We start from the raw sequence: 24,763 nt of genomic DNA on the forward strand, positions 1-24,763 counted from the left end.
CAAAAATCCCTGAAAGAATTCCAGGAAAACACAATCAAACAGTTGAAGGAATTAAAAATGGAAATAGAAGCAATCAAGAAAGAACACATGGAAACAACCCTGGATATAGAAAACCAAAAGAAGAGACAAGGAGCTGTAGATACAAGCTTCACCAACAGAACACAAGAGATGGAAGAGAGAATCTCAGGAGGAGAAGATTCCATAGAAATCATTGACTCAACTGTCAAAGATAATGTAAAGCGGAAAAAGCTACTGGTCCAAAACATACAGGAAATCCAGGACTCAATGAGAAGATCAAACCTAAGGATAATAGGTATAGAGGAGAGTGAAGACTCCAAGCTCAAAGGACAGTAAATATCTTCAACAAAATCATAGAAGAAAACTTCCCTAACCTAAAAAAAGAGATACCCATAGGCATACAAGAAGCCTACAGAACTCCAAATAGATTGGACCAGAAAAGAAACACCTCCCGTCACATAATAGTCAAAACACCAAACGCACAAAATAAAGAAAGAATATTAAAAGCAGTAAGGGAAAAAGGTCAAGTAACATATAAAGGCAGACCTATCAGAATCACACCAGACTTCTCGCCAGAAATTGTTAAGGCCAGAAGATCCTGGACTGATGTCATACAGACCCTAAGAGAACACAAATGCCAGCCCAGGTTACTGTATCCTGCAAAACTCTCAATTAGCATAGATGGAGAAACCAAAATATTCCATGACAAAACCAAATTTACACAATATCTTTCTACAAATCCAGCACTACAAAGGATAATAAATGGTAAAGCCCAACATAAGGAGGCAAGCTATACCCTAGAAGAAGCAAGAAACTAATCGTCTTGGCAACAAAACAAAGAGAATGAAAGCACACAAACATAACCTCACATCCAAATATGAATATAACGGGAAGCAATAATCACTATTTCTCAATATCTCTCAACATCAATGGCCTCAACTCCCCAATAAAAAGACATAGATTAACAAACTGGATATGCAACGAGGACCCTGCATTCTGCTGCCTACAGGAAACACACCTCAGAGACAAAGACAGACATTACCTCAGAGTGAAAGGCTGGAAAACAATTTTCCAAGCAAATGGTCAGAAGAAGCAAGCTGGAGTAGCCATTCTAATATCAAATAAAATCAATTTTCAACTAAAAGTCATCAAAAAAGATAAGGAAGGACATTTCATATTCATCAAAGGAAAAATCCACCAAGATGAACTCTCAATCCTAAATATCTATGCCCCAAATACAAGGGCACCTACATATGTAAAAGAAACCTTACTAAAGCTCAAAACACACATTGCACCTCACACAATAATAGTGAGAGATTTCAACACCCCACTCTCATCAATGGACAGATCATGGAAACAGAAATTAAACAGAGACGTAGACAGACTAAGAGAAGTCATGAGCCAAATGGACTTAACAGATGTTTATAGAACATTCTATCCTAAAGCAAAAGAATATACATTCTTCTCAGCACCTCATGGTACATTCTCCAAAATTGACCATATAATCAGTCACAAAACAGGATTCAACAGATACAGAAAGATAGAAATAATCCAATATGTCCTATCAGACTACCACAGGCTAAAGCTGGTCTTCAATAACAATAAGGAAAGAATTCCCACATATACATGGAAGTTGAACAATGATCTACTCAATGATAACCTGGTCAAGGAAGAAATAAAGAAAGAAATTAAAGACTCCTTAGAATTTAATGAAAATGAAGTTACAACATACCCAAACTTATGGGACACAATGAAAGATGTGCTAAGAGGAAAACTCATAGTTCTGAGTGCCTGCAGAAAGAAACAGGAGAGAGCATATATCAGCAGCTTGACAGCACTCCTAAAAGCTCTAGAACAAAAAGAAGCAAATACACCCAGGAGGAGTAGAAGGCAGGAAATAATCAAACTCAGAGCTGAAATCAACCAAGTGGAAACAAAAAGGACTATATAAAAAAACAGCAGAACCAAAAGCTGGTTCTTTGAGAAAATCAACAAGATAGATAAACCCTTAACCAGACTAAGGAGAGGACACAGAGAGTGCGTCCAAATTAACAAAATCAGAAATGAAAAGGGAGACATAACAACAGATTCAGAGGAAATTCAAAAAATCATCAGATCTTACTATAAAAACCTATATTCAACAAAACTTGAAAATCTTCAGGAAATGGACAATTTCCTAGACAGATACCAGGTACCAAAGTTAAATCAGGAACAGATAAACCAGTTAAACAACCCCATAACTCCTAAGGAAATAGAAGAAGTCATTAAAGGTCTCCCAACCAAAAAGAGCCCAGGTCCAGACGGGTTTAGTGCAGAATTCTATCAAACCTTCATAGAAGACCTCATACCAATATTATCCAAACTATTCCACAAAATTGAAACAGATGGATCACTACCGAATACCTTCTACGAAGCCACAATTACTCTTATACCTAAACCACACAAAGACACAACAAAGAAAGAGAACTTCAGACCAATTTCCCTTATGAATATCGACGCAAAAATACTCAACAAAATTCTGGCAAACCGAATCCAAGAGCACATCAAAACAATCATCCACCATGACCAAGTAGGCTTCATCCCAGGCATGCAGGGATGGTTTAATATACGGAAAACCATCAACGTGATCCATTATATAAACAAACTGAAAGAACAAAACCACATGATCATTTCATTAGATGCTGAGAAAGCATTTGACAAAATTCAACACCCCTTCATGATAAAAGTCCTGGAAAGAATAGGAATTCAAGGCCCATACCTGAACATAGTAAAAGCCATATACAGCAAACCAGTTGCTAACATTAAACTAAATGGAGAGAAACTTGAAGCAATCCCACTAAAATCAGGGACTAGACAAGGCTGCCCACTCTCTCCCTACTTATTCAATATAGTTCTTGAAGTTCTAGCCAGAGCAATCAGACAACAAAAGGAGGTCAAGGGGATACAGATCGGAAAAGAAGAAGTCAAAATATCACTATTTGCAGATGATATGATAGTATATTTAAGTGATCCCAAAAGTTCCACCAGAGAACTACTAAAGCTGATAAACAACTTCAGCAAAGTGGCTGGGTATAAAATTAACTCAAATAAATCAGTTGCCTTCCTCTATACAAAAGAGAAACAAGCCGAGAAAGAAATTAGGGAAATGACACCCTTCATAATAGACCCAAATAATATAAAGTACCTCGGTGTGACTTTAACAAAGCAAGTAAAAGATCTGTACAATAAGAACTTCAAGACAATGAAGAAGGAAATTGAAAAAGACCTCAGAAGATGGAAAAATCTCCCATGCTCATGGATTGGCAGGATTAATATAGTAAAAATGGCCATTTTACCAAAAGCAATCTACAGATTCAATGCAATCTCCATCAAAATACCAATCCAATTCTTCAAAGAGTTAGACAGAACAATTTGCAAATTCATCTGGAATAACAAAAAACCCAGGATAGCTACAGCTATCCTCACCAATAAAAGGACTTCAGGGGGAATCACTATTCCTGAACTCAAGCAGTATTACAGAGCAATAGTGATAAAAATTGCATGGTATTGGTACAGAGACAGACAGATAGACTAATGGAATAGAATTGAAGACCCAGAAATGAACCCACACACCTATGGTCACTTGATTTTTGACAAAGGAGCCAAAACCATCAAATGGAAAAAAGATAGCATTTTCAGCAAATGGTGCTGGTTCAACTGGAGGTCAACATGTAGAAGAATGCAGATTGATCCATGCTTATCACCCTGTACAAAGCTTAAGTCCAAGTGGATCAAGGACCTGCACATCAAACCAGACACACTCAAACTAATAGAAGAAAAACTAGGGAAGCATCTGGAACACATGGGCACTGGAAAAAATTTCCTGAACAAAACACCAATGGCTTATGCTCTAAAATCAAGAATCGACAAATGGGATCTCATAAAACTGCAAAGCTTCTGTAAGGCAAAGGACATTGTGGTTAGGACAAAACGGCAACCAACAGATTGGGAAAAGATCTTTACCAATCCTACAACACATAGAGGCCTTATATCCAAAATATACAAAGAACTCAAGAAGTTAGACCGCAGGGAAACAAATAACCCTATTAAAAAATGGGGTTAAGAGCTAAACAAAGAATTCACAGCTGAGGAATGCCGAATGGCTGAGAAACACCTAAAGAAATGTTCAACATCTTTAGTCATAAGGGAAATGCAAATCAAAACAACCCTGAGATTTCACCTCACACCAGTGAGAATGGCTAAGATCAAAAACTCAGGGGACAACAGATGCTGGCGAGGATGTGGAGAAAGAGGAACACTCCTCCATTGTTGGTGGGATTGCAAACTGGTACAACCATTCTGGAAATCAGTCTGGAGGATCCTCAGAAAATTGGACATTGAACTGCCTGAGGATCCAGCTATACCTCTCTTGGGCGTATACCCAAAAGATGCCCCAACATATAAAAAAGACACGTGCTCCACTATGTTCATTGCAGCCTTATTTATAATAGCCAGAAGCTGGAAAGAACCGAGATGCCCTTCAACAGAGGAATGGATACAGCAAATGTGGTACATCTACACAATGGAGTATTACTCAGCTATCAAAAACAAGGACTTTATGAAATTTGTAGGCAAATGGTTGGAACTGGAAAACATCATCCTGAGTGAGCTAACCCAATCACAGAAAGACATACATGGTATGCACTCATTGATAAGTGGCTATTAGCCCAAATGCTTGAATAACCCTAGATGCCTAGAACAAATGAAACTCAAGACGGATGATCAAAATGTGAATGCTTCACTCCTTCTTTAAAAGGGGAACAAGAATACCCTTGGCAGGGAAGAGATAGGCAAAGATTAAAACAGAGACTGAAGGAACACCCATTCAGAGCCTGCCCCACATGTGGCCCATACATATACAGCCACCCAATTAGACAAGATGGATGAAGCAAAGAAGTGCAGACCGACAGGAACCGGATGTAGATCGCTCCTGAGAGACACAGCCAGAATACAACAAATACAGAGGCGAATGCCACCAGCAAACCACTGAACTGAGAATAGGACCCCCGTTGAAGGAATCAGAGAAAGAACTGGAAGAGCTTGAAGGGGCTCGAGACCCCATATGTACAACAATGCCAAGCAACCAGAGCTTCCAGGGACTAAGCCCCTACCCAAAGACTATACATGGACTGACCCTGGACTCTGACCTCATAGGTAGCAATGAATATCCTAGTAAGAGCACCAGTGGAAGGGGAAGCCCTGGGTCCTGCTAAGACTGAACCCCCAGTGAACTAGACTGGTGGGGGGAGGGCGGCAATGGGGGGAGGGTTGGGAGGGGAACACCCATAAGGAAGGGGAGGGGGGAGGGGGATGTTTGCCCGGATACCGGGAAAGGGAATAACACTCGAAATGTATATAAGAAATACTCAAGTTAATAAAATAAAATAAAATAAAATAAAATACATGTGGAGCCATGAAGATAACAAAGAGCAAAGCAGTGCTGTACTCATCCTGTCACAATACCTGATTTGAAATTAGAGCCTACATCTAAGATGGGGTTCCTGCACTGGCCAACACTTACCACAGAACTCTTTTACATTCCCTGCCAATGAACAGAGAGACTCGCAACTGATCACTGAGAAAAGGAAGTCCTGATTTCCTTGGCCTTGGGAACCAATGAAGAAGCAGGAATAGAAGAATTAGAAGAGCCAGAGGCAGTGGATGACTCAGCAAAGCCGTGTTCTTGAACACAACAGAATAGTTACTCATGTGAACTGTGAGTGCCTATGACTGAATTGACATGACCACGCCAGACATAATATCAGCTTGGAAAACAGAGGCAATTCCACCTCCAGCTGAGGAACGATGGAAAAATATTTGTGCTGGAGGAAAGAGATTCAGGTATCCTCAGGCTGGGGCACCTGAAAGCGGCTACCATGCTCCATGAGATGGTGCTGTACCATGCACAACTAGTGATTCAAAGAAGATGGAGCAAAAGTAGAATAATGAGGAGTAAGCAGAGGAGGAAGAAAGAGGAGGAGGAAGAAGAGTAACAAACAGAGAAGTAGAAAGTGGGAAGAGGAAAGGTCCCGGAAATAGAGAAGGAAGAGTGTTTCCAAGGGTTGATTTTAGAGTCATTTCTCTCCCCTGGTTGGATTTATTCCTAGGACTGGATTATGAGGCTATGAGGAGTGGGTGTAAATCCCACGTTCTTCTTGTTTTCCCTTTCTGTGCCATATAGGCAGACTAGTCATTGTTTATCTGTTTTGCATTGCTCTACATGACCTCACTAATATTTAGAACCTCAAACAACTAAACTATTATTGATAGAAGTAGATAAGTATATGAGATCAAGGAAATCAGGTGCTAAATTAACCCAGGACATATTTGGTCAAAGTGGACTAAGGAATGTTAGGAGCAAGACTCTCTGGTTGTCTTCTGCACAGCATGCTGTTTATCCATCCAGAAGAATACTATATGCCAGAGAGAAGTAGTTGAAAATATCTAGGGCTTGTCTAAATATTCTGCAGTGTATATGTCTTTCCGCTCTGATATTTCAAAAGTGTTCAGTTGAACAATATTTACAGTGTAGACTCTACACTGTAGAAGAAGCCCTTGGTCCTGCCAAGGCTGGACCCCCAGTGAACAGGATTCTTGGGGGGAAGGGCGGTAATCGGGAGGATTTGGAGTAGAACTCCCATATAGAATGGGAAGAGGAGGGGTTAGGGGGATGTTGGCAAGGAAACTGGGAAAGGGAAAAACATTTGAAATGTAAATAAGAAATATCCAATTTAATAAAGATGGAAAAAATAAAAATAAAAAAGGTGGAAAAAAATAATAAAAAATGTAAAAAAAATAGTTGATAATGTTAAAGAGATATCAAATTAATTAATCCAAAGTGTCTTACAAAGCAAATTTATTTGTATACAAAATAATTTAATTACAAATGATCATGTGCCATATTAAAATATAAGAATGCAAGATTTAGTATAAATATCTTAAATTATCTTAATAATACTCTAATAAATAAATAACCAATTGGATGCAGATACAAAAACAGTTTTACATATTGAAAATAATTGCTCAATATCGCTGAACCGTCTAGGCAGGTTGCTTGTATTCACACTGAAAGTAATGAGAGCTTTTTAAGGAGAGACTATAATGTGAGATGCAGTGTTCTAGTCCAGGAGAGTCCTCTCCAAATGTCTCAGAACTCATTCCTTCTCTTCACTCAGTATTGCCAAGAACATGTCTGAATAAGACAGGGCTCTCCAGACTTCTGCTCTAGCAATTTCCCAGGCACACGGGCTGTGTTTCTTCTGTTTCAGGTACATGGTGATCCTGCCGAAGTATTCCCTCACAGCCCACCAGGAGGGTTCCTGGGTCAAGGGAACTTCCTGCTCTCCAACCTGCTGATTCTGACAGTCTTTGAGGTCTCTAAGATGGTCATAGAGGTAATTGCAGAATGAGTCTAGGAGGGTTTCATCCCAAGTAGCACGTGACTCCTTTGATTCCAAGAGGGTCAGGATCTGTTTAGTCACAGTTTGCAGGAGAGAGATGGCTTGAGACTTCTGGATCTGCTGGGCATCCACCTTCTCCAAAGGTAATTCGAAGTATTTTCTGTCCTTCAGGCAGGAAACAGGGGAGTATCTACCCATGTTTTCCAGGAGTGTGAGGTTATGAGTGCGAGGCAGGTCACATCCTAGACAGCAGGTTGACCAGTGGCTCATAACTACCAGAATCGTGAGGAATGCACAAACCATAGCCATTGCGGATCTTGCAGATGCTGATGGCTCTCTGGGCAGTGTGTTTGAGTCTTCCCCTGTAGGTTCTCTGATAACCCTGCTGTGTGCATCTATCTTAAATAGTGGCAAACACAACTTTCCCCTTTCTGAATGCCCTCCCCTAGCTTCCCAATTCTCTTTTCACTTTCTTTACCTCACTCTCTGCTTGTGTCTCAAGCATTTGTGTTCCTCCATTGCTTTCTCTTTCAATGCTACCCTCAGAAAGCTACTCTACATGGTTTCTCTTAAATTACATGTAAATTATCATTAACCACTATTCTTCAGATATGTAGTCTTTATGAGAAATTTACACATCTATTGCAAACACAGAACTTTCTCTGTGATTGTATTTAAAAATTATTGTAAGTCATTTACGATTATTTCTTAATCTTCTTTATGCCATTGACATAAATATTTTCATCAAAATGTAAAGTATGGTGAAAATTCTTTCTAAATTAGAAATATTATTGTGGCCTGTGGCTGCATTCTACAGGCAAAAGGTTATCAGGGTTCAAGGCCAGCCTAGTCTACAGAGCAAGTTCCAGGAGTGTCAAGACTACACAGGGAAACCCTGTCTCTACAGAAATCACACTGATATAATGGTATACTTCAAATTTTTCCATTGTTTAAAGGCTAAAAATAAAGTTATTTTCTTTATATTAATTTTCATGAAGGTAAATATAGCCACCACTGTATATTAGCTCTTTAGCCAATGATTTTCATGGCATCCTGAGGGTTGTATTTGGAAAAAGTCTTATGAAAAAGTTTTATAAGCGGGGTTGGATTTCTGTAACATAGGGTTGCAGTAGACAGTCAAGACCTATAAGGTGGCCTATGACCTCCACATTCATAGGAAATGGGTAAACATTCTCCTTGTGTGCTACTTTGTCTCAGTATGTCTCATTCTCTTGCCTTTCTCTCTCTCTCTCTCTCTCTCTCTCTCTCTCTCTCTCTCTCTCTCTATCTATCTATCTCTATCTCTATCTCTATCTCTCTCTGCCTCTCTCACTCATATACACACACAGTGACACAAACACACATTTACACATACTCAGTCATCATGCATATACAGGCACACAGACCCACTTTTATATACAGATGCACAGAAATATACAAACACACTCACACTATACACACATACCCACAACACCCACGCATACACATACAAAGATAAGCACTCACATACACAATTACACATACTCACATACATAAGCAAATATACACAGAGACACAAAATGGACATTGTTACATGTATATGGTCACACATACAACACTGAGACATGAACACGGACAAACACACATATACATACCCACACATACAACCATACACACACAGACTTACACAGGCACACACATACATTCCCACAATACTTGTGTGTGTGTGTGTGTGTGTGTGTATATATATATATGTATATATATATATATATATGTATAAATCCTCCCAATTCATACAAACACACATATTAACTCTCTCATATAATACAGATTCAATACATGAACACAAACTAGAAAAACCAAAACCATATACCCACACATGTACATATTTCCCCAAACACATTTGCAATCATTCAAACATAAATACTCTCATAGGCACAGACACATATACACATGCACAAATTTCCACAAATTCTCACAAACATTCACAAGCCTTTGCAAACATGCACATGCACATCCATATACAAACTCACACATATACATACTCAAATATACACAAACACATACACACATACAGGCACACATTTAATTACACATAAACACAGTGAGTGACATTTAGGAGCATAGACTCATTCACACACAAAAACTCATACAGACACATACATACATACATACATACATACATACATACATACATACATGCATAAAAAGGGAGACATTCCCACACATACACAAGAGGAATAAGATATTTAAAATCTGAAAGCCTAAATTTTCATTCATTTTTTTTCTCATAACTTTAGACCATTAACACCAAGGTTTTCTGAATTCATTGCACAGTGGGAAGACCATGTGTCTCAAAAATTTACTCATTACATGGTCTCCAAGAGGCAGACAGGAAAAGAAGTAATTAGGAAGCAGTCCCCTAACCTTCCTCCAGCAAAGCCTCACTGCCTAATAGACTACTCATCTGAAATAATCAATAGATTTTCATTGATAAAGTTTGTTCCTTGAGGATGTGATGAAGGTTCCAGCATCCTGTGAAGATTGCTTCCCTGAGTACCAACCTCCAACATGTTGAACCCCAGTAACATTTTGCATCCAAACCAAAGCACATGGGTAAATATTTAAAATTTGTATTTCAAATGCTTGAAATCTTACACTCTATGACTCTAGTACCATTAAAGCCATACAAATCATCATGCAATGCTCAGGATATTGTAGTATCAGTCAATACCATATACAGTGTTCTTATCGAATCACAGTAGAAGCAGTTCTAGATTCCCTACACCTCCTCATAGCAGTAAGGGATCTGCACAGTCATTTTGTATGGCAGACATCAAAGTCTTTTTTACTCATTTTCAAAGTTAGAAATAGATTGAATTCATTTAGTGGTGACAATAAGTGTTCTATGTATGCTTTTATATATTTTAAAAAAAGCCCTTCTCTGTAGGACAATATTAGAGTCACTATTTCCCCTGTGTAAAAAAATGTATTTAACTGGAATATTTGCTTTTGTGCTGTTGATAATTTTAGTTTTTTTCTACTTTCAGAGTATACACTGTCAGACACTTGGGAACCATGTCCCCTCATCTCTCTATGTCTGCTAATGCTGGTATGATTTCCTTGGCTTTACAGACTTTCTCAGTGCCCTTCCATCTGCTGAGTCTCCATAGCCATCTAAGGCCTCTCTCTTGGAATCTTAAACCAGTTAGTCTGTTTTTCTGTCATTACTGTGGATTCACATAGCTGACCAAAGTGTCATTTTCAAATGATTAGTTGGGATCCAGTAAGCATGTGCATGGGGCTAGTATAGAGAGAACAGGAACCCTTAGCTGTGTCTCTATCTGAAAGTCCATTGCTCTTCCTTGGAGATATAGCATGCACAAAAACACACAAACATACACCACAGATATACCCATGCACATTCACATACAGAGTTACTTAATTCAGTTACTATGTGTGCATTGCTCCTTAAGAGACATTTCAGCCTTAGCTCTCTTCTTTACTTTAAGTAGAAAGGATGCCTGTGGATCCTTGTACTTATGTAATTAGACAGTGATTGGGCAGAAACTTCATAGCCCAGAGTCTCTTCATGATGGAGAACCAGACAGTGCTTTCCTCTTTATTCCCACAGGTGACTGATTACAGACAAAATGGTTTCTCTGTTATCTCTGTCTCTCTAAGAAACAAATTCTGTTGTTCTCATGGCTGCACTTCTCTGGTCCCTCAACATCAGGATCAATGAAGACGCTCCATTTCTGCAAACCACTCTAGTAGTGGGGTCTGCAGTCTTCTTCAACTGCTAACTATTACCCTGACCCTCAGGGCTGGTTTTTCCATGGTATGGATGTGTAGGGAGGTGATAGGGGCCTACCTGGACTTTTGGGGGTTGAGCTGAGATGAAACACAGAGTCAAGCAAAGGCTATAGACCAAAGGGTCCTGGTCTTATAATCTTACTTTTTTATGCTTTATTAAAGCATTTGTTTATTTGGTTTCTTTTTTCTTTAACTCTCTGTGCTTTACTGAATGCTGTATCTTTATTTTATAAATATATGTGCTTTATGAAATTCTATACCCATAGTCTTAACTCCTCATGCTTTATTAAACTCTAGGAACTTGTCTCTTCACTCTTGTTCTATACTTGAGTAAGTGCTGAAACGTCTGTATTAATGGTTACTGCTCTGTGCTTCAATAAGAACTAAAACTTACTGATTCATGGTTAGATAAGCCCTGGGGAAAATTAACAATGTCACTCTCACTATTTGTGCTTACATAAGTGCCAATATCGCATGGTGAACACATACTGTTTAGCATCAGGGAATTAAGTAAAAGTCTTTGTTACTAGAGCGCCTTTCTATGGCAAGTAAGCCAGGAGCCTTTCACAGGCCAGGCAAGGGGCTCAGAACTTGTTAAGTCCTTTTGAACCAGAGAAAGGGGAAAGGAAAGAAGTCATTCACATAACACACACACACACACTGAGTGAAAAAGAAATTGGCTGTACCAAGACTTTTTTTGTCAACTTCTTATAACTTTTTGACAAAGTACTCTATGTAAGAAAGAATTGCTTCATGGGTAAAATGTTACAAAAACAGAGGACTTACAGAAAGGTATCAGTAGCAAGTTCAAAGCAGTGTTGCATAATGTAACCTCATTATAAAGTTCAAAGATGCAATTTTTACATGGCCTTGTCTTATCAAAGTACACACTTGTGGTTTCATCCTGAGACCTGATTTTTCTTAACATAAAATTGTCCCAATCCTATTTCCCTTTTTAAGTGTAATTTTGAAACCTCATTGTATTTCTTATTATGCAGTCTCATTTGCTTATTATAAGCCAAACTTAATAAAGTATGAAAATAAGATTAAAAGACCAGGGCCATTTGGTCCTTATAAGCCTTACTTATGAGGAGTAGGCACATTCTATTCTTGATTCTAATTTTATTACATCTTTTTACCAACACAACTGAAATCATCTCATAAACATTCTTCCTAGACACCACCGGAACCTGAAGGAACAGACCGGATAAACAGTTCTCTGCACCCAAATCCCGTGGGAGGGAGAGCTAAACCTTCAGAGAGGCAGACACGCCTGGGAAACCAGAAGAGAATGCACTCTGCACACATCTCGGACGCCAGAGGAAAACACCAAACGCCATCTGGAACCCTGGTGCACTGAAGCTCCTGGAAATGCGGCTCAGATCTTCCTGGTTGCTGCCACCACAGAGAGCTCGAGGGCAGCACCCCGCGAGCGAACTTGAGCCTCGGGACCACAGGTAAGACCAACTTTTCTGCTGCAAGTGACCTGCCTGGTGAACTCAAGACACAGGCCCACAGGAACAGCTGAAGACCTGTAGAGAGGAAAAACTACACGCCCGAAAGCAGAACACTCTGTTGCTATAACTGGCTGAAAGAAAACAGGAAAACAGGTCTACAGCACTCCTGACACACAGGCTTATAGGACAGTCTAGCCACTGTCAGAAATAGCAGAACAAAGTAACACTAGAGATAATCTGATGGCGAGTGGCAAGCACAGGAACCCAAGCAACAGAAACCAAGACTACATGGTATCATCGGAGCCCAATTCTCCCATCAAAACAAACATGGAATATCCAAACACACCAGAAAAGCAAGATCTAGTTTCAAAATCATATTTGATCATGATGCTGGAGGACTTCAAGAAAGACGTTAAGAACTCCCTTAGAGAACAAGTAGAAGCTTACAGAGAGGAATCGCAAAAAGCCCTGAAAGAATTCCAGGAAATCATAAATAAACAAGTAGAAGCCCATAGAGAGGAGTCACAAAAATCCCTGAAAGAATTCCAGGAAAACACAATCAAACAGTTGAAGGAATTAAAAATGGAAATAGAAACAATCAAGAAAGAACACATGGAAACAACCCTGGATATAGAAAACCAAGAGACAAGGAGCTGTAGATACGAGTTTCACCAACAGAATACAAGAGATGGAAGAGAGAATCTCAGGAGCAGAAGATTCCATAGAAATCATTGACTCAACTGTCAAAGATAATGTAAAGAGGAAAAAGCTACTGGTACAAAACATACAGGAAATCCAGGACACAATGAGAAGATCAAACCTAAGGATAATAGGTATAGAAGAGAGTGAAGACTCCCAGCTCAAAGGACCAGTAAATATCTTCAACAAAATCACAGAAGAAAACTTCCCTAACCTAAAAAAAGAGGCTCAAAGGCAAGAGAGACTCCAGTCAGAGACAAGGAGTACAATAACACCAAAGATAACCAGATGGCAAGAGGCAAGCTTAAGAACATAAGCAACAGAAACCAATTTGACTTGGCAACAACAGAACCCACTTCTCCCACCACGGCAAGTCCTGGATACCCCAACAAACCTAAAAAGCAAGATTCATTTCTTAATTTTCATTTCATGAAGATGATAGAGGACTTTAAGAAGGACATACATAACTCCCTTAAAGAAATACAGGAAAACATAATAAAACAGGTGAAGACATTGAACAAAGCTGTCTAGGATCAAAAATGGAAATAGAAAAAATTAAAGAAAACTTAAAGGGAGACAACCCTAGAGATGGAAAACCTAGGAAAGATAACAGAAATCACAGATGTAAGCATCACGAACAGAATACATGAGACAGACAGGAGAATCTTAACAGAAGAAGGTAGTCCATATTGACACAACAGTCAAGGAAAATACAAAAATCAAAAGACTCCTATCTCAAAATATTCAGGAAATTCAGGAAACAATGAAAGGACTGAACCTAGGAAGAATAGGTATAGAAGAAAGTAAAAGTTCCCAAGTCAAAGGGCCAACAAACATCTCCAACAAAATTATAGAAGAAAACTTTCCTCACCTAAAGAGATAAATGCCCATAAACATATCAGAAGCATACAGAACACCAAACATATGGGGCTAGAAAAGATATCCCTCTCTCCCATAAAATTAAAACACAAAGTACACAGAACAAAAACAGTAAGTAACATATAAAGGCAGACCTATCAGGATTATACCAGACTTCATATTCTCAAACAGAGATCTATGAAAGGTAGAAGATCCTGATCAGATGTCATACAGACAATAAGAGAAAAATGCCATCCCATGCTACTATTCCCAGCAAAATTCACAATTACCATAGATGGAGAAACCAAGGTATTCTGAGACAAAACCAAATTTTAACAATTTCTTTCTAAAATCCAGCCCTACAGAAGATAATAGAATAGAAAGTCCAACACAAGGAGAGGAACTACATCCAAGAAAAGGACAAGAAATTAAGCTTCTCACAACAAACACAACAGAAGAGAAACACACGAACGTAACTCCACCTCTAACAACAAAAATAACAGGAAGCAAGAATCATTGGTCCATAATATATCTCAGCATCAATGAACTCAATTCCTCAATAAAAAGACATAGGCTAACAGACTGGATATGTAAACAGGATCCAGCACTTTGCTGCAAACAAGAAACACACCTCAGAATCAAAGACAGACATGACCTTAAAATAAAAAGATGAGAAAAAAATTTTCCAAGCAAATGGTCCCAAGAAAGAAGCTGGAGTAGTCATTCTAATATTGAACAAAATTGACTTTCAACCAAAAATTATCGAAAAAAAGAGGGGAAAGGACACTACATAGTCATCAAAAAAATGAGATAAGATGAACTCTCAATTCTGAACTTTTATGTCCCAAAGGCAAGGGCACCAACATTTGTAAAAGAAACGTCACTAAAATTCAAAGCACACATTGAACATTACACAATAATAGTAGGAGATTTCAACATCCCACTCTCATAGTTCTCAGACACTCATGGTTTCTTCGCAAAAATCGACCATATACTCAGACACAAAACAGACCTTAACAGATACAAGAACATTAAATTAATCCCATGTATTCTATTGGACTACCAGGGACTAGGTCTAAGGCTGGTCTTCAATAGCAACAACAAAAAAAGATCCCACATATACTTGGAAGCTGAACAACTATCTATTCAATGATAATTTGGACAAGGAATGAAGAAAGAAATTAAAGACTTTTTAGAATTCAAAGAAAATGAGGGAACAACATACACAAAGTTATGGGCCCCAATGAAGCAGTACTAAGAGGAAAACTCATAGTTATGAATGCCTTTATAAAGAAAGTGGAAAGAATATACACTAGCAGGTTAACAGCTCATCTGAAAGCTCTAGAACAAAGAGAAGCAAAAACACACAAGAGGAGGAGATGTGAGAAAAAATTTCAAAATCAGGGCTGAAATCATCCAAGTAGAAACAAAAAGAACTATACAAAGAATCAACAAAGCCAGGAGCTGATTCTTTGAGAAAATCATCAAGATAGATAAACCCTTAGCCAGACTAACTAGAGGGCACAGAAACAGTATACAAATTAACAAAATCAGAAATGAAAAGTGAGACATAACAACAGAAACTGAGGAAATTAAAAAAATTATCAGATCCTACTATTAAAGCTTATACTAAACAAAACTGGAAAATCTGAAGGAAATGGACAATTTTCTAGAGAGACACCAGGTAACAAATTTAAATCAGGATTAGATAAACCATCTAAATAGTCTCATAACTCCTAAAGAAACAGAACCTGTCATTGAAAGTCTATCAACCAAAAAAAGCCCAAGACTAGATGGGTTTTCTATCAGACCTTCCTAGAAGACCAATACCAATACTCTCCAAACTATTCCACAAAATAGAAACAAAAGGAACACTACCCAATTCCCTCTATGAAGCCACAATTATGCTTATTCTTAAACCACACAAGACCCAAAAAGAAAGAAAATTTCAGACCAATTTCCCTTATGAATATTGATGCAAAAATACTCAATAAAATTCTTGCAAACCAAATCCAAGAACACATCAAAACAATCATCCATCATGGTCAAGTAGGCTTCATACCAGGGCTGCAGGGATGGTTCAATATATGGAAATGCATCAATGTAATCCACTATATAAACAAACCCAAGGAAAAAAGACATGATCATCTCATTATATGCTGAGAAAGCATTTGATAAAATTCAATACCCCTTCATGTTAAAAGTCTTGGAAAGATCAGGAATTCAAGACCCATATCTAAACATAGTAAAAGCAATATACAGGAAACCAATGTCCAACATCAAACTAAAAGGAGAGAAACTTGAAGCAATCCCACTAAAATCAGGGACTAGACAAGGCTGCCCACTCTCTCCCTACTTTTTCAATATAGTACATGAAGTCCTAGCCAGAGCAATCAGACAATAAAAGGAAGTCAAAGTATACAAATTGGAAAGTAAGAAGTCAAAATATTACTATTTGGAGATGATATGATACTTATTATACTTAATTAAGTGACCCCAAAAATTCCACTAGAGAATTCCTACAGCTGGTAAACAACTTCAGCAAGTGGCTGGATATAAAATTAAATCAAAGAAATAAGTAGCCTTCCTCTACGCAAAGGATAAAAAGGCAGAGGAAAAATTAGGGAAACGACACACTTCACAATAAACACAAATAATATAAAATACCTTGATGTGACTCTAACCAAGCAAGGGAATTATCTATATGACAAGAACTTCGAGTCTGTGAAGAAAGGAAGTGAAGAAGATCTCAGAAGATAGAAAGATGCCCATTGATCAGCAGAATCAAACAGTAAAAATGGCTATCTTACCAGAAGCAATATGCAGATTCAATGCAATTCCCATCAAAATTCCAATCAGTCCTTCACAAAGATAGAAAGAGCAATTATCAAATTCATCTGTATTAACTAAAAACCCAGGATATTGAAAACCAATCTCAAAAATAAAAGAACTGGGGTTGGGGATTTAGCTCAGTAGTAGAGCGCTTGCCTAGCAAGCGCAAGGCCCTGGGTTCAGTCCTCAGCTCCGAAAAAAAAAAAAGAAAGAAAAGAAAAGAACTTCTGAGGAAATCACAATCTCTGACCTCAAGCTGTACAACAGAGCAATAATGATAAAAAGTACATGTTAATTGTACAGAGACACACAGGTAAATCAGTGAAATAAAATTAAAGTCCCAGATATTTGGCACAGACTCTAAACCCATCCAGTGGAAAAAAGACAGCATATTCAGCAAATGGTGTTTGTTCACCTGGAGGTCAACATGTAGAATAATGCAAATTGGTCCATTTTTTTTAAATATTTTGTTTATTTTTTATATCTGAGTACACAGTAGCTGTCTTTGGACACAGCAGAAGAGGGCATCAGATCTCATTACAGATGTGGTTGCTGGGATTTGAACTCAGGACCTCAGGAAGAGCATTCGGTGCTCTTAACCACTGAGCCATCTCTCCAGCCCAAATTGGTCCATTCTTAACTCCTTGTTCAAAGCTCAAGTCCAAGAAGATCAATGATCTCCACATAAAACCAGATACACTAAATCTAATAGAGGAGAAAGTGGGAAAGAGCCTCGAACACAAAGGCACAGTAGAAAATTTCCTGAACAGAACACCAATGATTCAGGCTCTAAGATCAACTATAGAAATATGGAATCTCATAAAATTCAAAAGCTTCTGTAAGGCAAAGGACACTCTCAATAGGACAAAATGACAACCTATAGATTAGGAAAAAACCTTTACCAAACCTATATTTAAGAGAGCTCTAATATCCAATGTATTCAAAGAACTCAATGAATTAGACTCCAGAGAATCAAATAATCCTATTAAAAATGAGTTACAGAATGCAAATCAAAGGAACCTTGAGATTCCACCTCACACCAGTTGGAATGGCTAAGATCAAAAACTCAGGTGACAGCAGATGCTGGCGAGCATGTGGAGAAAGAGGAACACTCCTCCATTGTTGGTGGGATTGCAAACTGTTACAACCACTCTAGGAATCAGTCTAGAGGTTTCTCAGAAAATTGAATATTGCATTGCGTGAGGCCCCAGCTATACCTCTCCAGGATGTATACCTAAAATATGCTTCAACATGCAACAAAGATACAGGTTCCAATATGTTCATAGCAGCCTTAATTATAATAGCCAGAAGCTGAAAAGAACCCAGATGCCCTTCAACAGAGGAATGGATACAGAAAATATGGTACATCTACACAATGGAGTACTACTCAGCTATCAAAAACAATGACTTCATGAAATTCAGAGGCAAATGCCATCCTGAGTGAGTTATCCCAATACAGAAAAACACACATAGTATGCACTCACTGATAAGTGGATATCAGCTCAAAAGCTTGAGTTACCCAAGATGACTTCTTGAAATTCGCAGGCCAATAGATGGAACTATTGGAAGATGGAAAATATCTTCATGAGTAACATAACCCAATCACAAAAGAACATACATGGTATGTACTCACTAATAAATGGATATTAGCCAAAACTCTTGGAATACCCCATGTACAACTCACACACAATATGAACCTCAAAAAGAAGGAATGGTAATGTGTGGATGCTTCAGTACTATTTAGAAGGGGGAAAAATAATCATGGGAGGTAGAGGAAGGGAAAGAGGAGGGGGGAAAGGGGGACAGAATGAGGTCTAGGAGGAGACATGGGGGGGTGAAGTACAGAGGATCAGCAATTGAAAGGAGGTATGTGGTAGTGGGGGATGGGGAACTGAGAATAGCCACTAGAAAATCCCAGATGCCAGGGAAGCAAGAGGTCTAAAGGAAATGCAGAGACAAAGAGTGGAGCAGAGACTGAAGGGAAGGCCATTCAGAGACCACACCACCCTGGGATTCATCCCGTCTGCAGACACCTAACCCAGACACTATTGTTGATGCCAAGAAGTGCTTGCTGACAGGAGGGGAAGCCCTTGGACATGTGAAGGCGTGATGCCTCAGTATAAGGTGATGCTAGGGTGGTGAGACTGGAGTGGTTGGGTGGGTGGGGAGTATGCTCATAGAAGCAGGGGGGAAAGGAGGAATGGGATGAGACTTTTGCAAAGCAGAAACCAGCAAGTGGGACAACATTTGAAATGTAAGTAAATAAAATAATTTTTAAAAAGAGGGAACACATAAAATTGGGAGAGAATACTGGAGTCCTAAAAGATACATATGAGACATGTATCAAATCCTTATTTAGGTTTATCTCAAAGGATATTTCTTGAGGTTGTTATGACTGGGTTTCACTCCAGATTTCTTCTCAGGATATATGTCATTTGTCACTGTATAGGCAAGATAGTTATTACAGTGTGCTCTATTTACATACTGTATATATGACTTCACTGATATTTGTACTTCCAATCACTTAAACACTCCTAGAAGTTGAGAATAGACAGTGTCAGGAACATAGAGGCTGCTAAAGGCTGAAAAAAATCCTTTTCAAAGTACACTAAGTCATGATGAAGGATTCTAGTCAGTCTTGAGCATGTCGAACAGGGCTCTGACAGACAGTAGCCTTTTACTTTAATTCCTCTGCTTTGCTACAAAGCATTGCATGAGAACTGTAAAGCTGCCCATCAAGGGCTATTCCCTGATTTGCCTACTTCATTCACTTAAGCATGACTACCAAAGTCCAGCTATCAAAGCACTGAAAACCAACAAAGGCCCCCTTGTGGCTGCCCCAATTAAGCTGTCCAATCAAGATTAACACTTTATCCTAGCAGAGGTTTTCCCCCTTGTAGTTTTATATGCTGCCTTTTGCCTATGGGTCATGTTTGTCTCCTCTCCCCAACCCCAGGACAAGTATCTCCTCTGCTTCTCCCTAGTCCTCTATCACCTGTCTTTGTCTCTTACTCTTGGTCCTTTGTCTTTCTGGGTCAAATAAATGACCTTTGTGCTGAGAACTTGGTTGTGGAGTGTCTTGTACAAATACCAATCCCTTTACACAGTTTGATAGGAACAAGATATTATGCCTGATCCCTACACAGCATGCTGTCAGTACATTCAGAAGAATATGATACACAGGAGAAAAGGAAAGACTTAAGAATTAACCATGAATGGATGAGAAGCAAGAGACAGGTATATCTAATTGCCTGAACACGATGAAATGTCATATGCGGGTACAATATTTGGCAGGTTGATAAAATATATAGTTTCTTTACAGAAAAAAATCAGTGTAAACAATAAAATTGTTTTAAGTAATTAAAGAATGAATGAATAAAAGAAGTTACATTTCTATATTAGGAATAATTTATGGAAAACATATCTGTACCAAACTATACTACAATATATGTTACATCATATAAATAGTTAAATAAGTGAATAAATAAGTACATAAAGAAATAAATGGGTACAGACAGACAGACATAAAACTGAGTGGAAAAAGAACAAATATTTAGAGAAACATTTAGACAAATTGTGTGCATTCCTCCCAACTGAGAGACAGTTCTGAGATGGCTGAATCTGAGCAGTGAGGTACATTGTTCTAGTCTAGAAAAGTCCTGTCGACTTTGGCTCAGGACTCATTTCTTCTCTTCTCTTAGTCTTGCCAGCAAGTTGGCTGAAGAAGACAGAGCTCTCCAGACTTCTGCTCTGACCACCTCCCAGGCACAGGGGCTGTGTTTCTTCTCTCTCAGGTACACAGTGATCCTGTGGAAGTATTCCCGCACAGCCAATAGGGAGTCTTCCTGGGCCAGGTGAGATTCCTGCACCCCCACTTGCTGCATCTGACAGGCTTGCAGACCACTCAGCTGCTGCTGGAGGTCATTGCAGAATGAGTCTAGGAGGGTTGCATCCCAAGCAGTAGATGACTCCTTTGATGTGAAGAGGCTGAGGATCTGCTGGGTCAGCTCATGCAGGACAGGGATAGCTTGAGCCTTCTGGATCTGCTGGCCATCCACCTTCTCCAAGGGGAATCCAAAGTCCTGTCTGTCCTTCAGGCAGGAGACAGGGGAGAGTCTCCTCATTTGTGCCAGGAGTGTGAATGCTCTCTTGTTCCTGAGGTTATGAGTATGAGGCAGGTCACATCCTAGACAGCAGGTTGATCTACAATAGCTCATCACGATCAGGATCATCAGGAAAGCACAAAGCCTAGCCATTATGGATCTTGCAGATGCTGCTGGTTCTCGGGGTTGTTTGGTCCTGAACTTTCCACTCTAGGTTTTCTGAAGACTATCCTGGTGTGGATGTGTCTTAAATAGGGTAAAAACTAGTTTTACTTTCTGAATGCCCTCCCATAACTTTCCAATGGACTTTTCACTTTCTTTAACTCATTCTCTGTTTGGGTCTGGGCATTTTGTAAACCACTGTGGTTTTCCTTTTTGCTTCCTCTTTCACTACTCCCCAACCAAAAGATGTTTTCCAGCATTTTTTTCTAATTTGAATTTCCATTAACTGTTACAGCACTCTTAAACTGTCTTTGTTCAAAATTTACATATTTATTGTAAATCAAAATTTGCTGTAAAATATTACATAAAAGTTAACTAAATTGATTTTACAATTAATTTTGTTTTATTTATATTACACTCAAAGTATTTAAATAAAAATATGGTTTCAGGAAAAGGAGGGGCAGGCCCTTTGGTTGCTGCCCTCATGGAGAGCTGAAACCCAGCCCCAAAGAGCTCCTTCAGGCCTGAGACCAGAGGTAAGATCAATTTTTCTGCTCCAAGGGACCTGCCTGTTGTACTCAGGACACACACCCATAGGAACGGCTGAAAGCCAGTAGACAGGAATGACTAAGCGCCTGAAAGCAGAACACTCTGTTCCCATAACTGGCTGAAAGAAAACAGGAAGACAGGTCTACAGCACTCCTGACACACAGGCATATAGGACGTTCAAGCCACTGCCAGAAATAGCAAAGCAAGATAACACCAGAGACAACCTGATGGCAAGAGGCAAGCACAGGAACCCAAGCAACAGAAACCAAGACTACATGGCATCATCGGAGCCCAATTCTCCCACCAAAGCAAACAATGAATATCCAAAAACACCAGAAAAGCAAGATCTAGATTTAAGATTTGATCATGATGATGGAGGACTTCAAGAAAGACATAAAGAACTCCCTTAGAGAAATGCAGAAAAACACAAGTAAATAAATAGAATCCCTTCGAAAGGAAACACAAAAATCCCTGAAAGAATTACAGGAAAACACAATCAAACCGGTGAAGGAATTAAAAATGGAAATAGAAACAATAAAGAAAGCACAAAGGGAGACAACCCTCGATATAGAACCAAAGGAAGAGACAAGGAGCCATAGATGCAAGCATCACCAACAGAATACAAGAGATAGAAGAGAGAATCTCAGGAGCAGAAGATTCCATAGAAATCATCAACACAACTGTCAAAGATAATATAAAACAGAAAAAGCTACTGACGCAAAACATACAGAAAATCCAGGACAAAATGAGAAGATCAAACCTAAGGATAATAGGTACAGAAGAGAGTGAAGACTCTCAACTCCAAGGACCAGTAAATATATTCAACAAAATCATAGAAGAAAACTTCCCTAACCTAAAGAAAGAGATGCCCATAAACATACAAGAAGCCTACAGAACTCCAAATACCATGGACCAGAAAAGAAACTCCTCCCGTCACATAATAAATAAAACACCAAATGCACAAAACAAAGAAAGAATATTAAAAGCAATAAGGGGAAAAGGTCAAGTAACATATAAAGGCAGACCTAGCAGAATTACACCAGACTTCACACCAGAGACTATGAAAGCCAGAAGACCCTAAAAGAACACAAATGCCAGCCCAGGTTACTGTATCCAGCAAAACTCTCAATAAACATAGATGGAGAAACCAAGATATTCCATGACAAAACCAAATTTACACAATGTCTTTCTACAAACCCAGCCCTACAAAGGATAATAAATAGTAAAGCCCAACACAAGGAGGCAAGCACCACCCTAGAAAAAGCAGAAACTAATCATTTTTCAATAAAACAAAGAGAAGACAAGCACACAAACATAATCTCACCTCCAAATACGAAGATAACAGGAAACAGCAATCGCTATTTCTTAATAACTCTCAACACCAATGGACTCAATTCCCCCAATAAAAAGATATAGATTAACAAACTGGATACACAATGAGGACTCAGGATTTTGCTGCCTACAGGAAACAAACCTCAGAGACAAAGACAGACACTACCTCAGAGTGAAAGGCTGGAAAACAACTTTCCAAGCAAATGGTCAGAAGAAGCAAGCTGGAGTAGACATTCTAATATCAAATAAAATCAATTTTCAACTAAAATTTATCAAAAAAGATAAGTAAGGACATTTCATATTCATCAAATGAAAAACCCACCAAGATGAACTCTCAATCCTAATTATCTATGCTCCAAATACAAGGGCACCTACATACGTAAAAGAAACCTTACTAAAGTTCAAAACACACATTGCACCTCACACAAAAATAGTAGGAGATTTCAACACCCCACTCTCATCAATGGACAGGTCATGGAAACAGAAATTAAACAGAGACATAGACAGACTAAGAGAAGTCATGAACCAAATGGACTTAACAGATATTTATAGAACATTCTATCCTAAAGCAAAAGGATATACATTCTTCTCAGCACCTCATGGTACATTCTCCAAAATTGACCATATAATCAGTCACAAAACAGGATTCAACAGATACAGAAAGATAGAAATAATCCAATATGTCCTATCAGACTACCACAGGCTAAAACTGGTCTTCAATAACAATAAGGAAAGAATTCCCACATATACATGGAAGTTGAACAATGATCTACTCAATGATAACCTGGTCAAGGAAGAAATAAAGAGAGAAATTAAAGACTTCTTAGAATTTAATGAAAATGAAGTTACAACATACCCAAACTTATGGGACACAATGAAAGATGTGCTAAGAGGAAAACTCATAGTTCTGAGTGCCTGCAGAAAGAAACAGGAGAGAGCATATATCAGCAGCTTGACAGCACTCCTAAAAGCTCTAGAACAAAAAGAAGCAAATACACCCAGGAGGAGTAGAAGGCAGGAAATAATCAAACTCAGAGCTGAAATCAACCAAGTGGAAACAAAAAGGACTATATAAAAAAACAGCAGAACCAAAAGCTGGTTCTTTGAGAAAATCAACAAGATAGATAAAGGAGCCAGATAGATAAGGGAGCCAGAGTAACCAGAAGACACGAAGAGTGTGTCCAAATTACAAAATCAGAAATGAAAAGGGAGACATAACTACAGAATCAGAGGAAATTCAAAAAAATCATCAGATCCTACTACAAAAGCCTATATTCAACAAAACTTGAAAATCTGGAGGAAATGGATAATTTCCTAAGCAAATACCAGGTACCAAAGTTAAATAAGGAACAGATAAACCATTTAAACAACCACATAACTCCTAAAGAAATAGAAACAGTCATTAAAAGTCTCCCAACCAAAAAGAGGCCAGGTCCAGATGGGTAGAGTGCAGAATTCTATCAGACATTCATAGAAGGCCTCATACCAATACTATCCAAACTATTCCACAAAATTGAAA

General features: G+C 38.6%; 2 protein-coding genes across 2 annotated transcripts in view; both read right to left on the reverse strand.

The window, feature by feature from the left end:
* On the reverse strand, positions 1–9,183 carry LOC100909643 (interferon alpha-1-like). Its single transcript, XM_063288578.1, has one exon. The coding sequence runs from the start codon at positions 7,764–7,766 to the stop codon at positions 7,212–7,214; it is 555 nt and encodes a 184-aa protein (XP_063144648.1). The 5' UTR covers positions 7,767–9,183; the 3' UTR covers positions 1–7,211.
* LOC100912314 (interferon alpha-1-like) overlaps positions 9,181–24,763 on the reverse strand; it is a 19,185-nt gene continuing 3,602 nt past the window's right edge. The window contains exon 1 of the mRNA XM_063288577.1: positions 9,181–24,763. This exon is cut by the window's right edge and continues 3,602 nt beyond it. Within this exon, the coding sequence (XP_063144647.1) occupies positions 20,779–21,354 (576 nt within the window). The 5' untranslated portion in view covers positions 21,355–24,763 and the 3' untranslated portion in view covers positions 9,181–20,778.

Source organism: Rattus norvegicus, chromosome 5, assembly GCF_036323735.1.
Source record: "Rattus norvegicus strain BN/NHsdMcwi chromosome 5, GRCr8, whole genome shotgun sequence".
NCBI classification, from domain to species: domain Eukaryota; kingdom Metazoa; phylum Chordata; class Mammalia; order Rodentia; family Muridae; genus Rattus; species Rattus norvegicus.